At 41.1% G+C, this 15,508-nt stretch overlaps 1 protein-coding gene, 1 non-coding gene and 1 pseudogene across 2 annotated transcripts in view; 2 read left to right on the plus strand and 1 right to left on the minus strand.

The window, feature by feature from the left end:
- The window catches only part of SPMAP2L (sperm microtubule associated protein 2 like), a 36,952-nt gene extending 21,756 nt beyond the window's left edge, over window positions 1-15,196 (minus strand). The window contains exons 1-3 of the mRNA XM_061145585.1: window positions 14,740-15,196; window positions 3,616-3,646; window positions 335-388 (exon numbers count right to left, since the gene is read on the minus strand). Coding sequence (XP_061001568.1) covers window positions 335-388; window positions 3,616-3,646; window positions 14,740-15,196 — 542 coding nt within the window. The remainder of the gene's footprint in view (window positions 1-334; window positions 389-3,615; window positions 3,647-14,739) is intronic.
- LOC133058944 (U6 spliceosomal RNA) lies at window positions 7,571-7,677 on the plus strand. The gene has a single exon (XR_009693452.1). It is a non-coding gene; the product is annotated as a U6 spliceosomal RNA (small nuclear RNA).
- LOC133058558 (small ribosomal subunit protein uS17-like) lies at window positions 8,515-8,983 on the plus strand (annotated as a pseudogene).
- Window positions 15,197-15,508: the final 312 nt, after the last annotated feature.

A 15,508-nucleotide genomic window follows, 5' to 3' on the forward strand; every position in this document is an offset into this window, starting at 1 on the left:
ACCTGCCTGCCTGTTAGGATCACTTGGGGAGTCTTTAACACTCCTGAAGTCTAGACTGTGCCCCAGGCCAAGTGAGTCAAGATCTCTGGGGATGGAACCCAAGAATCAGTCAGCTTTTAAATTTTCCAGATGACTCCAGTGTGCAGACAAATTTGAGAATCACTGACCCAAGGTTCGCTTTCCTTGTGCTGACTCAGCTGAGGTGACAATACTGATTCAGTGGCTCCACTTGAGCACAGAGGTGCTAGGATGCAGAGTAAGTGGACAGGTGAAAAATTACTTATTGAATGTAAGGAATAATCATCACAAACAAGACTACATAACATCACCTTACCTATCTGGGGCTCCCCATTGTTTCTTAGGCCTAGAAAGATCTTGAATTCTCTTCCTAGAAAAAGAACTAACAAATACCAGCAGATTAATTCAATGAGGATGCTTAACAAATATGTTTACATTAGATGTAATCAAACAAATCTCATCTGAGGGAGAAATAAAAACCAAGGTCCTATTATATGGGATTTGAAGAGTGCTTAAAAAAGCTAAAAGTATTCAATAATATTGTGAACCCCAAATTCTCACTTTTAAAATCATTAAAAAATATACTACACAATAAAAGACAATCAATACACAATATGACCAAGAATGTACTTGGTTTCCAGAAGAATCCAAGTAAAATGTACACTTACTGGCAAAAACTCTCAATTTTCATAGTAAGTAAATTTGTAAATGCTTGATAGCACTGGATGTTGAAGAGACTGTACAGGAAAATTTCCAACAGAATTTTTGGCTTCAGGTAAACTATGAAACAGGCAAAATATACTCTGGGTACCACTCAACCTCCGTCCTGCCCTGTTCTGCTCCTTGGACTTCCCTGACTATTCTGAATCCACCTACAGCAGAGACAGTTTGTGGTCCCCAAGTATCCATATGTTCCTTTGCATTTTCCAGACTCCTTTGCAGCTATTTGCAGCTATGTGACTAATTATGTCTATCCTCAGCAGAAGCTAATGAACAATAACAACAAATCTTTCCAAACATGAGATTGTGATGGTGGTCTGAGATAACCAAAAGATTCTTCAGCGGTTAAATGTTTGAGATCTGATATGTAATTGATGGACTTCCTAGGGGGTTCAGTGGTAAAGAGTTCATCTGCCAAGGCAGGAGATGCTGGAGACACAGGTTCAATCCCTCTGTGGAGATCTCCCTCTGGAGAAGGAAAAGGCAATCCACTCCAGTATTCCTGCCTGAAAAGTCCCAAGGACAGAGCAGTCTGGTGGGCTACAATCCATGGTGTGGCAGAATTGGACATGACTGAGTGACTGAACACATACATATGTAACTGATGCAATGTACCCTGCCCCAAGCCATGTCTGCTATTGTCTGGAAATAATGAAGATACTGTCCACTGCCAGGGGGAAAAAAGCTACACCCTTACTCAATTAAAAAAAAAATGATTTTGCCATGCAAGTACTGTTCGAACCCTGCTATGATGGCCCGAACCAACTTTCCAGGGAGGGTGGGTGGCTAGGTGGTGGAAAAAGCAAACTATAGTGCAGACAAAATATCTTCTTATACATGAATCTTTGCAGGCAATTTAGCTCCTGGCTCCATCATCACCTCTAAGCCAGGTTTTCCCTCTCTACCTTTTCTTCACCACCTATATAATTTTATTTTAATGCATCATTTTATATATCAGACTACTGAGAGTTTCTCCATTGTATTTATATAGATAGTTAAACTGTATTGTTACTTTAATTGGAAATTATCTCATTAACACCTGTTAATCCTGTGTGATCATTCACTTATTGTGTGTTGTGTCACCAAAGCTACGTCTTCAACCTACATCTCTTCATCTTAATGCAGGCTTGCCCTCTCTCTTAAGTATTACATTACCTTACAGCATCTACTTGTGACCCTGTGCAGAAACGAAAGAAAGTGGTGGAGGGATCTGAACTCTTGAAGGCAGATTTCTTTTTCAACGAGGATTACTTGGCTGTTACATGTCTTCATTGATAATTAATCTGTAGTTTACCAATAGCGAACAAAATTTTGGAAATTCTTACCTCAGGAGCAGAGCAATAAATATATGTTTATATAGCAACAATTAGGAAACAATTTCATGTCTGAATTGATGGGGTAATTCAAATAATTCTTTCTTTCGGTCAGAATGCTCTTTTACACTTGACTATTTTGCTTATCCTAGAGTAGGAAATGGCAACCCACTCCAGTATTCTTGCCTGGAAAATTCCATGGACAGAGGTGCCCGGCAGGCTACAGTCCATGGGGTTGCAAAGAGTTGGACATGACTGAGTGACTGAACACCCATGTATATTTTGCTTATACTAAATATTTCTTTTAAAACCATCAGGTACAGCACATTTGTTTAACAAGATTATTTAGACAATTGGGACAGGCACAGATAATAGAGAACAAAATTTTCTCACAGAAACAAACCAAATTAACCAATCAAACAAAAGCAAGAAATAATATAACAACAAAAACAAAAACACTTAAAGAAACACTCTTCATAGTCTTTTTTTAAGTATAGAAACTTTCCAGATGTAAATGATTTCACTGTCTGTTTAGTAATAGGAGAGTCTGCTCACTTGGCATGCATTTATTTGAAGTAATTTGGTATTTTAAGTGGATATTCAGTAATACTCAGCAAAGGTTAGTTCTACCAGATTTGCTGCCTAGTCATCTTACAACCTTGGGAAAGTGACATGATTACTCTGAATTTCACTTTCTCTCAGAAAATCTAGCTGATTATATCCACCCTATCAACTTCTCAGGATTCCTGTGAGAAAATAAAATTTAAACAGCAAAGTAGTACATAAAAATAAGGCAGCAGTGTTTAATGCCTAAAAGAGGTGAGGAAAAAACAACTAGAAAATATAGTACTTAGGAAATGCAAACTAAGTCCAACCAATAACAATAACTGTAGATGGTAAACAATAACAATATGAATAATTACAACTCACTTATTAAAAGAGTGAAAAAATAAAATCTGGTATTATTTACTTCTCATCTATATAAGCCATTGATAGGAACCTTTAGTATTTTCTCTTGAGTGATTTTATTCTATTACCTCATCTAAGTATATCTTAACCAAATCAAGAATAAGCATCTGTTTTCAGGAGACATCTAGTTTGTACATTGCATACACACACACACATTTCTTTTTTTTCATAGAGGGCACTTTCTTGAAATTTCATTAGCGACTGAATTTTGAGTTAGAGGCAAGAGGAGATTGAGACGTACTAACGAGGAGCTTCACAAGGTCTATGACATGAGATGGTGAGTGCAGAATCCCAGGTGCCTTCAGGGCCTTGGACCTTTAGGTTCACCCCTGTTAGGCGGCACGCACAGCCTGAGCGACAGGTAAACACGGAGCGAATCTAAGGGGAACGCTCCCACGCCTCTGTCCTAACCACTTTATCGCTCTTCTTTCCTCTTCCCAAGGGAGCTGCCCCTAGAAAAGGGCCTCATGACACAGGGAAAGAACAAGAATCTCCTCAAAACCCCCAAGAGAGGCTTTCACTTCAAATGCCCCAGATTGAGTGCCCCGTTCAGCTAGTAAAGTCTGGGAAAACAGTGCTATGTCTATACTCTTACCGTTTCCTTACAAAGTCACAAGGACCAGGATCTGCAAAAGGAAAAGGAAAAGCAAAAATAAGATTCAATAAGAATCAAAGATATTCCTGCACACCACAACTAAAACAGTCTACATGCCACAGACCAGCATGCTACAAAGATTGAAGATTCCCAAGCTGCAACTAAGACCCATGGCAGCCTAATAAGTAAGTTTTCAAAAAATCAAAGATATGATTAAAAATAGCCATTACAAATCAATGAACAAAGGGACTCGGAAAAATAACTATTTGGGGGAAAGGCCAAAGTGGCTCCGATGGTAAAGAATCCATCTGCAATGCAGGAGACCTGGGTTCGATCCCTGGGTTGGGAAGATCCCTGGAGAAGAGCATGGCAACCACTCCAGTCTTCTTGCCTAGAGAATCCCATGGACAGAGGAGCCTGGCGGGCTGCAGCCCACGGGGTTGCAAGGGTCAGACACGACTGAGAATCTGAGAGCAGCACATCTTGACAAAGTAAACCACAGGTAAATCAAACAGTTACATTTCTTCTTTTTAAAAAAGTGACTTAGAGTAAAAATAAAAGAATATCTACTTAATGACTGGATTTTAATCTGCATTAAAGGTGATGAAAGATAGGAAACATACAGATTAAAATATTTAAAACTTAAAATGTGTGTCAAAAAATAAACCTTAGAAAACAAAAATTGGGAGAAATATGTAGTAACAAAATGATAAACTCTTAATATCTGAAGAGTATAAAAGTACAGATGAATAAGAAAAACACTAAAAAGGTGTCAAAAGTTAAATAGACAAAGAAGAGGAGTTCAAAGAAGAGGAAGACATGTGAAGGGCTAATAAATATAAAAAATTCAAACTTGCTTGTAATCAAAACAATGCAAATAAAGAATGAGATTTTTTTTAAAAAACTATCACATTAGCAAAAAGTTTTTACAAAGGATAACAATGCTGGAAGGATCAGATGAATAAGTAGTACTTCCATGCTTCTGGTGGATATTTAAATTAGTTCATTTTGTGAAAGATAATTTGGTGTATGAGTCAGCAATACTTACCTTCCTTAACCTAATTCTACTTCTAAAATAGAAGTACTTTAGAGTACTTTGGAAGCACTTCAGAGTACTTTCTTTAGTCCTGTAAAGAAGTAAGTACAAGTGTGGGCAAAGACTTATGCACGAAAATGTTAATGGTGGTATCTTCAGCACCATTATCTAAAAAGCTGGATACACCTGTATTATCCAAAATGGATGAAATGGAAGCAAATTAAAATTCATGTTTAGAAATTCTTTTTTAATGTGGGCAAATATAGGCCTTATCCTAAGGCCTATTACAGTAGGCCTCTTTAGGACAAATTGTTCCAGTTTCTCCTGGAGAGTTTCTAATCATATATGGGAGCTCTGAAATAACATCTTCTACTGTCTGGAGTGCTCAGGGTAAAGGAAAGTGGGTGTGCTCTGACACCAGATAGACATGGCTCAAACCCCAGTTTTGTTACTTACTCAACTGTTCAATCTTGGGCAAATTAAATAATTAATGCTAAAAATTTTTAAATTAGGATTCTGCTTAAATTTCTATAAGTAAAGGAAAAGTTTAAGTAACTATTAAGTTTGAGTAATTGTAAAGTTTAAGTAATTTACTGTCAAGGGCTCCAACTATGAAAAGTAATATTAATGCAATGAAAACCTGATTGTGAACATGTATTCACATGGATTTTCACTGATTTCTTTATGCCTTTATACCCTCCCCCTCATTTCTAAAAGGATTTGAGATTGCTTACACAAACACATAACAGGATATTCTCTAAGATGAAAAATTCAGGAAAACAGGTAGAAAAAAGGTGGAGGAAGAAGGGAAATAAAAATACAAAACAAAGGAAGAATGTAAAATAAAGTCATGTACCATTATATCTGAACATTTTACCACTGAAAGCAAAAGCCATAAACTTTTCCTAATATGAAATCTGAAAGAAACTCCTCTTGTGAGGTCTCTCAATGGTTTTATACACACATAAAATAAATTATAAGACTTGATAATGAAAAGATGAAGAAAATCTTATTTTCTTAGATTTTTCCTTCTTCAAATTTTATTTTTGATATATGTATTACATGAAACCAAGAGAAATTTTAAAAAATAAGAAGTTTTCAGTAAAGTATCATAATAACTGAATATAAGGCTAGATTTTGTTCCCAAAAATTATTTCTCAGAAAAGTGGTTACCTTACATGCAAGTCCTTTTAAGAACTCATCTTAGGAAGCACTTCCTCAATTACTTTATTTTCCCAACAAAGAAATAGCAAACAAAAACACAGCAGCCCGAAATAACTTCAGTTAATGCTAGAATGGAATAATTATAGAGCTCTCCATACAACTGAAGTTTAAATCTGTATTTTACAAAAGAGGGAAGAGGTAAAGAAATTCAATACAGATTTAATAATATTTTGGTGATATAATTTTGTAATCTTAAGCATTGGATGTTGCTTTATTTTTTTTATTATTATTATTTTTTCATTGATTTTTATTAGTTGGAGGCTAATTACTTTACAATATTGTAGTGTTTTTTGTCATACATTGACATGAATTAGCCATGGATTTACATGTATTCCCCATCCCGATCCCCCCTCCCACCTCCCTCTCTACCTGATCCCCCTGGGTCATTTTGCTTTAAACAAACATCATTTTAAAAAGCAAAAAGAAAGACAAAACACAAAGAATGAGGTGATTGTATTGTGAAGATAGAAGTACAGCTACAGAATGAAATTTTAAGAGTTCTGTTACATTACATGAGTGGGTTCCTAACAATAGCCAGGAACAGCATCAAAGACAGATTCAAAAGGGACCTGTCTTATCCCTAATGCTATGATGGAATCTAGGCAAAAACTGAAACTGGTTGCTGAAATGTGGATGGGAACTTTATCAAGGAGGGGTGAAGCCAACCTCTTCTGAACTCACTTGTCAACCTGAGAATCATCGCAAATGGGACAGCCTGACACCACGTGCCCCCACGTACCACCTATGAAAAATTCTTGCTCAAAACAATGTAGTTTCAATCTAAGCAAGTCTCTCAATCTATATGCTTTGCAAGAAACAGAGGAGCTAGAAGAACAAGTTAAAGACATCACAAAAAACAAATTAAATTCAGAATATGGGATATTTTAACCAATTTTTCTAACAAGTGTGTTTTAAAAAGGGCGAGAAGATTAGAGTTAGTGTTAAAAAGTAACAGAGAAGAGCCATGTGACCCTTTTTTTGAGGCCTGTTAGAACGAATCAGCTGTAAAAATACAGTTTTGAGACAACTAAAAGTGAAAGTTAGTCGCTCAGTTGTTCTGACTCTTTGTGACCCCCTAGACTGTAACCCACCAGGATCCTCTGTCCACGGGACTCTCCAGGCAACTATATTGGAGTGGGTTGCCATTTCCTTCTCCAGAGGATCTTTCCCACCCAGGGATCAAACCTAGGTCTCCTGCATTGCAGGCAGAGACAATTAAGAAAGTTTAAATATTTAACGGGTATTAGATGGTATTAAATTAAAATTGTAGAATTGAAGTGCAAATAATGACACGATAGTTATATTTTTTTTAAAAAGTCCTCAGTAATTAGAAAGGCATACTAGATACTATGGGCTAAATGACACACTGTCTAGCATTTTCTTTAAAATAATTTGTCCTACAGGAGGCCCCAAAATGTGTATGAGTGTGTGCACGTGTGCACGTGTGTATGCCTGTGTGTATAGTAGGAAGGGTTGGCAAGAGAATGCTTAGATGAAATGATTAGCAAAACGATAAATATTAAAACTAGATGGGGGTGTATTATAACATTCTCTATTTTGGGTGCATTTGAATATTTCTATAATAAAACTGTAGAAATAAAAATGATTTTTCTGGAAAAACTGTTAAATTAGTCAAGAGGTAACCATACTGGTATTAAGCATGCAAGTGAAAAAGTTGAATAAAACTGTTTTTCCATGCTCGCTTCGGCAGCACATATACTAAAATTGGAACGATACAGAGAAGATTAGCATGGCCCCTGCGCAAGGATGACACGCAAATTCGTGAAGCCTTCTATATTAAAAAAAAAAAAAACAACTGTTTTTCCATGAAATATAACATTAGAAATAACTATTTCTAAATTATATCATTGATTTTAATGTTATTTTAATTTTATAGGTATAGCGAAGTTAACAAATTCTAAATAAACGTTTGTCTATGCTGTCTTTCTCCCTAAAAGATTATGTATTCAAATTGGCCAGAATTTTTTCAAATTTCCTTATATTCAAGAATCTATAGTAATCTCACTTTGGCAACACCTTGCTGTATCAAATTAAGCAGTTGTATTAACATCCAGACTCTCAGCATTTATAAGTGTCTGTAAGAGTGCTTAGTTCACACATCTCATTTCACTAGAAAGGAAACACGGATCTGTGACAAGACCAAAAGTAACTTCCAAATCTCTTACCTCCTAATTTAGTGCTCTTTCCAATAGCATCAAGCTCCCTCTCCTACTAAGTAAGTGCTCACATTGAAATCCCCAGAATGTGGCTGGAGCCATGATTCGGGCATAGCAGTGTTCAAGCAGCCATATTTCTTTGGGGGCGAGGGCAGGATTGCACGCATTCAATCCATCCTTGGGGCAGACCTTCCTGAGCACGACTCTAGTAACACTCCCCGTCCCTAAAATATTTCCCAGCTCCTTTTTCCTAGTACTTCTTTCCCCCATTCTTCTCTCCCAGGGATCCCCACTCTCACTCCAGTCTAGCCACTGAGATATTCCAGGCTTTGGATCGAACCAACAGGGCTTTGAATGCTGGTCCCACCACTACAGACCCACAAACTACCTAGTCTCAGATTCCTCATCTGTAAATTGAGGACAAAAATACTTTGCAGAACCTTTTTTCAAGCAGCTAGGAAGATGGCAGACATTCAGACTGGGCATGCCTACCAAACACAACCAATCATCTTCCAAAATAAGAAGAGGGTCCTGTTTCTCTAAAGAAACTGGCAAGGAGAAGGTCCCACGATACAACAAGAACATTGGTCTGGTCTTCAACACACCAAAGGAGGCCTGGGGGGCACTTATATGGAGAAGAAATGCCCTTTCTTTTCCAATGGTACCATCTCCATCCAAGCGTGGATCCTGTTCAGTGGCTAAGGTGAAGATGCAGAGGACCAGTGGCATCACTGAGATGACCTCCACTACCCAAAAGCACCAGCTGCTTCATACCATAAGAATATGTCCATGCACCTTTCCTCCTGCTTTAGGGATGTCAAGATCCTCAACATTGTCACAGTGGGTGAATGCCGGCCTCTGAGCAAGACTGTGCTTCAACGTGGAGGTCACCAAGGCTGCTGGCACCAAGATGCAATTTCAGAAGTTCTAAGACTGGACCCCTGCCTACTACTCCAAACAAAATAAAGTTATTTTCCCATTCAGGAAGAAAAAAAAAAGTACTTTGCAGAGCGATACAAGAAGGACTTTCCTGGTGGCCCAGTAGCTAAGACATCGTGCTCTCAATGCAGGGGGCCAGGGTTTGATCCCTGGTCAGGGAACTAGATTCCATATGTGGCAACTAAAGAGCTTGCATGCAGCAATGTAATGTTAGCTCAGCAGGTTAAGAATCTGCCTGCAATGCAGGAGACACAGGAGATGTGAGTTGGATCTCTGGATTGGGAAGATCCCCTGGAGACGGAAATGGCAACCCACTCCAGTACGCTTGCCTGGAAAACCCCATGAACAGAGGACCCTGGTGGGTTACAGTCCAAAGACTTGCAAAGAGTTGGACACGACTGAGTGACTAACTTTCACTGTCAGATCACAATGGGCTCTGGAAGAACCTCTTATTCTAAGGCCGACAGGAAGAAGCCCCGAAAGGATTCTGAGCAGGATGGTGAAAAGCATCTCCCCTTTAAGAGATAATCAGAATGTTATTGCTATTTTATGCCCTTTAGAGATCTGTATTTTATTCCACAGCACACAAACTACACTGCTCACGTTGCCACCAAGCCAGCAAGTGGAACGAGCTGGCTTGTGCTCCAAACCATCTTCTGGGGAAGGCTGCCATCTGCTGGGAGGAGGCATGACCAAGGCTGTTCCCTGATGGGGGCACTCCTTACACCGGATTCCCTCCGCGTGTAGCAGGAAGCGTTTGTAACATGAAATTATAGCTATTCTCCACCTTCCTCTACCCTGTCTTCTTACGGAGCCCATGTTTGAGCTGCTCAGCCTTCAGGTGTGACCGGGACACCACTGATCTCTCAAGGAAAGGCAGGGACCACCTCTCAGAACAGATCTAGGGGGGCAAGAGAGAGGCAAGCTGGAGCTTGAGAGGAAGTGGAAAGGTATCTGTGGGGAACAGTTGTCATGGTGACAGGGACTTGGGAAGAGATGTGTCTCAAGAACATTTTAGCCTGCTTTGCTCTGTATGAGATGGTATAATCCCCTGGAAGATATTTCTGTAAAACCTACATTACTTCTCAGAGCTTTCTGAAGTAAAATTTGTGCTTGTTTTAGGTACATGATGGTTTTGAAGACTGGCCTTAAAGTAGTCAAGTTCTATGCTGGGTATGACCACGTAAACAGATATTGGGATGTTCTTTGACATGACAGGTTAAGCTATATAATCGTTACTACTCTTCATTCTTCCTTGATCTTCTCTCAGGCACAGCTCCCTCGCACTGTGCTCCCCACTGCCTTAGCTCTGGGTCATGTGGGCAAGAGATGGGAGAGTCTGGGCAAGGTGAGAAGGCAGAGGAGGAGGCCAAGCTCTTCTGTCTGATGTAACAACAACAAATACTGGGACCTCCATGCAAACTAGAGCTCAAAAATATCACCTCCCCAAGCCACCTATGAAGCTATGTTTCCTCTTATACCCCTCAAGTCTGTACTTTCGTGGCTTTTTTCTCTATTTTCAAATATATGCTTCATTTCACCTGATTTTATCTATGTTAAGACAGCATTAGCAACTGAGTAAGCACTAAAAGTTGGGTTTATGTAATTTAAAAAGACACATGTATCCCAATATTCATTGCAGCACTACTTATAATAGACAGGACACGGAAGCAACCTAAATGTTCACTGGCAGATGAACAGCTAAAGGAGATGTGGTGCATAGATACAATGGCTTATTACTCAGCCATAGAAAGGAATGAAATTGGGTCATTTGTAGTGATTCAAAGAGAGCATTTTTGACAGAGAGATCTGGTACATATTTATAAGGAGGTGACAAACACTTAAGAGAAGAGCAAGCTGACAGAAGAAAAAGCAAGTGAAACGATTGAGCAAGGAGCAAGGAGGCCCATGTGGCTGGAGAGCAGAGACGGTGGGGAGAGTGCTGGGACAGGAGGCTGGAGAGACAGTCAGATCAGGCCTTGTAGGCCTGCTTAGGACTTTCAACTACAAACTCTGTGATACGAGAACCTCTCAGGAGAGCTGAGAGCAGAAAATTTGCGTGTAATTTATGTTCTAAGGGATCCCTGTGAATGCTACCTGAAGCATGAACTGGTGGGAAAAGAGTGGGGGATGCATGAATGGGTCAAGAGTGGAGGCTACTGCAGCAGATAAGCAAGAGATGACAGTGGTTTACAAAGGTGGTGAAGCTCTGGATGTTAAGAATGGGTATTGTCATGACATATTTCAAAATCAGGGTTTGCTAATGGCTTGGAGGCAAAGTGTGAAGGAAAATCAGCTGTCAAGAATGACTCCAGGTTTTTGACCTGAACACCTAGATGAATGAATGGTGGTGTCATTTGCTGAAATGGGGAACAATGGAGGAAGATGAAGTTTGGGGGTAAAAGTAAGAGTTCGGTTATGGATATGTTAAATTTTACATTCCTATTAGATATTCAAGTAAGAATGTTAAAAGACAACTGGTTCTAAAACTCTGGAAAGAAAGAAATTGAGGCTGGAGATAATTTGGGAAGTCATCAGCATACAATTAAAGCTAGAATGAATGACACTGCCCAGGGAACAAGGAAAGCCAAAAGAATCTGAGAGCACTGAGCCATCATCCATTTCAACTGAGAGGCTGGGAAGAGAAAGATGATCTAGCAAACGATATTGAGTCAGGAACAATCGATGAGGTAGGATAATGATGAAGGCAGTGGTACCCAGCAGTCAAATAAAGAAAGACCTCCAAGAAAAAAAGGAGTGAAAGTATCAAACATGTAAGATGAGGATGAAGAATCAGTCATTGAATTTGGCAAGCAGAGGTCATTGTGACCTCAACTAAAGCAACTTCAGTTAAGTAGAGGGGATAAAAGCTTAGGTAGGTTCTCAAGAGAATGGGAAGAGAGAACATGGAAATAATAACTCATAAACAACTATTTTGAGGGTTTTTTTTAGAGAAAAAGGAGTAGAGAATAGGAGTGGTACCAGGAAGGATACACAAGGCTAAGGGGAGGTTTGGTTTCTTCAAGCTTGGAGTTATTGCTGCAAGTTCATGTGCTGATAGGAATGATCCAGTTAAGAGTGAAATAAAATCATCTGGGAAAGAGAGGAGCCAAGAGCTTAAAGTTAGGTGGGATAGGATCTAACATAAAGGTTGAGAGAATGGCCTCTGGTAAGAACAAAGACAGTTTGTCTATTATTAACAAAAGAAAAGCTACAGTATATGTGTATAGAACCTGGTAGTTTGGTAGGTTCCATGTTAGATAATGGATTGATTAGGGAAATGTAGTATGATTGCCAAGCAGCACTGAAAACACACCTGATGTTTACAGTCATGGATTTAAAGATCGGTCAACATAGTTGTTTGTTCTCTCTCTCTCTTTTTCATCTTTTCAAGTGCAGACAAGAAATGGATTTAAATAAGCAAGAAAGATAGAGGGAGAGACAACAAAGCCAATACTTGCAAGGAAGTGATTCCATCGGTAGACCATGGACTATAAAGTGAGAAAGGAGAGACAAAAAGACATAAGGTAGTGAGTGATATATAATGAACAGTTGATAGCATCAGTGGATTAGAGGTCCCTTGGAACAGTTGATAGCATCAGTGGATTAGCAGTCCCTTGGAACAGTGGACAGCATCAGTGGATTAGAGGTCCCTTGGAACAGTGGATAGTGTCAGTGGATTAGCAGTCCCTTGGAACAGTGGACAGCATCAGTGGATTAGCGGTCCCTTGGAACAGTGGACAGCATCCGCGGATTAGAGGTCCCTTGGAACAGTGGCCAGCATCAGTGGATTAGTGGTCCCTTGGAACAGTGGCCAGCGTCAGTGGATTAGAGGTCCCTTGGAACAGTGGCCAGCATCAGTGGATTGGAGGTCCCTTGGAACAGTGGACAGCATCAGAGGATTAGTGGTCCCTTTGAAGCTGAAGAATTGAGAGGGTACAAAGAAGAGTAAGTGAACTGGAAAGATGGGAAGTGATTAGAAATGGGAAGTGCTTGAAATAGATATTTTGGAAATGGTACAGCAATCGACATTATCAAAGGCCAGTACAGTGGATGTCTAAGATGGGGTGAAAGATCCCATCATTCAAGATGAAAAGGTCAAAGAACTAAGAAGCCAAGTGGATCACCTGTATGGATACTGAAATCTCCATGCATGACAACAGGGTTGGCAGTGGACAGAAAGGCAGTCAACTAGAGCAGTTTCAGTGGAGTGGATAAGAAAGATGCCTAACTACGTGGGCTGAGGAAAGAATTACAGGCAAGAAAAAGGAGTCAGTGGGTACAGACATCTCTTTTGACAAGCTCTGCAATGACTTGCAGAAAAATGGAGCTGATTGAAGGAGGAAGGTCTGAAGAAGACCTGAGGTTAAGGGTTACTTCAAGACAGAAGATTCTAGAGTGTATATGTATGCTCATGGGTCTGATTCATTAGAAAGGGAGAAATTGATCCTGTAGGAGAGAGGGGAATAACTGCTGGAACAAAGTTCTTCAGGAGACAAGAGTGGAATCCAAAGCACATGTGGAAGATTTGCTTCTCATAGAAAGAGGTGTGACTCTTCCCTGAAGTATGAGAAGAGACAGCATCCATGGATGCAGATTCATGTAAGGGAATAGATTAGTGCTAAGAAAATAAGGGAATTAATGACATTGCTTCTATTTTCTCAAGTGTGAGGCAAAGTCTTCAGCTGTTTGGAGTCAAAGGTGTGAAGGCTTGAGGAGATGTAAAGAAGACATTTAGACATCTTCTCACAGATTAGGGGAACTAATATGCTAGGTGAATAAAACAGGCTTGCTAGGCAGTGCCAAGTGACCAGCTGAGATCTGTGGTCATGAAACTGAAATAAAAGCAGTCAGTAGGGCTGTGTGATTTTGTACAGGAAGAGTCAGCTGCTCAGGTGTAGGCAGAGGGTGGTTGGTTGGGCTTAACGAGGGTTGAGGTTTTCCCAGGAGAAGTACTGTGAATGGCCAGAGAGCCAGTGGGGTGGTGGAAGATGTTGTGAGTAAGCAAATGAAATGGCAGACCATAGAATCAAGACTGATAAAGACAAGTCAAGGAGAACATGAGATAAAACACGGTCAGCCAAGGGACTGGAAGCCCAGCGTGGTTAAGGAATTGTTCTGGAGTCATCAATGAGAGGCCATACGTGAGCTGGATGTTTATACCCCAAAATCCCATCAGCCCTGTTATCTTGTGAACCTGGTGAAGACCGAGCATATAGTAAACACTTAGTAAATGTACTCTTTGAATTTTGCTCAATAAGTGTTTTGTTACTATATCTTTAACAATATCATAACATTTACTGAGTGCCACCATGTGACAAACAATGACAAAAATGTCTTCCCTCCAAAGATCCCTCCCCTAGTTGAGATAGTGATATAATAAAAAATCTTAAGTGCTATAATAGTGCTATAATAGTTCAACATGGCAACCCAGAGGACTGCAATGTCTACCTGCACAGAAGTCTTAAGAAGGGCTTCAAAAAGAAGTGGCAGTGATTAGGACAGCTAGCAAGTCACCAGGTGGAGAGAGGGCAGAAAGAAGAGATTGTTTCATTAGCAAGAGTCTCAATTTCCTATCAGGGCTTCTTTAGGTCCAAAGACAGGAAACTGAACAGCAGTAGGTAAATGACATAAGTATCACCTTCCTTTAAATCAAAATGGGCCCTTGCAGACAAACCTTCCCATTAGCGCCCCCAGGTCTAGATGGGGTTGGGTTGCTCAGTGCCCCGGAGAGACTCCAACACCTACCGCTCAGGGAAGACGGCGGCAGCTGTGGCGGGAGTCTCATCAGCAGAGATGGGGAGACCATCACGCCGGCTCTAGGAAGCAACTCGATTTCTTGAGGCTTGTGGGGCGCGCGGGGAACAGGGGCCCCCTGGGGCTTTCGGGGCTCGCGGGGCGCATGGGGCCCGCAGGGTGCATGAGGTTTGAGGGGCTTGCGGGAATCATAGGGTTGGTAAAGCTCATAGGGCTTGGGGTGACTGGGGATCTCGTCGGAGTTCGCATGCTCCTCGGACTCGCCTCGCTGGTCTTGCTCGTCGGCCTCCTCGGAAAACCCCGCCTCCCCAGACGCCTCTGGCTGCTCGTTCGCGTCGAATATCCTGACGACAAGGGGCTTCTGGAGGGCTTCGGAGCGAGCCGCTGTTTCTGCCGTGTGGTGCCCAGCGGACGGCCCAGAAGGACCCGAAGACTCTTGGCTCTCCATTGGCGGCCCAGAAGCTCCCGCTGGTTGACTGCCGGACGCCGGTCACCTTCCAGAAGATGGAAGAGGACGCGCGCGGCCCGCGCCCAGCCCCAGCGAGCCCAACCCGCCTGCGGCCACCGCCCGACAAGCCCCGGCCCCTGGGCCCCTCTCTGCGCGTTCTCCGGTTGCCAAGGGGACACTCCGAGCTGCTGGGGCCCGCCCGGGCTCCTCCCCGGAGAAATGAGAAGCAGCTGAAAAGGAGAGGAGGGGCGGGCTCCTGATCGGCTGTTCTTACCTCCTTGAAATCTGTTTCTGTGGCGTTAAGTCAGAACT

Source organism: Dama dama, chromosome 6 (assembly GCF_033118175.1).
Source record: "Dama dama isolate Ldn47 chromosome 6, ASM3311817v1, whole genome shotgun sequence".
In the NCBI taxonomy this organism is placed as follows: domain Eukaryota; kingdom Metazoa; phylum Chordata; class Mammalia; order Artiodactyla; family Cervidae; genus Dama; species Dama dama.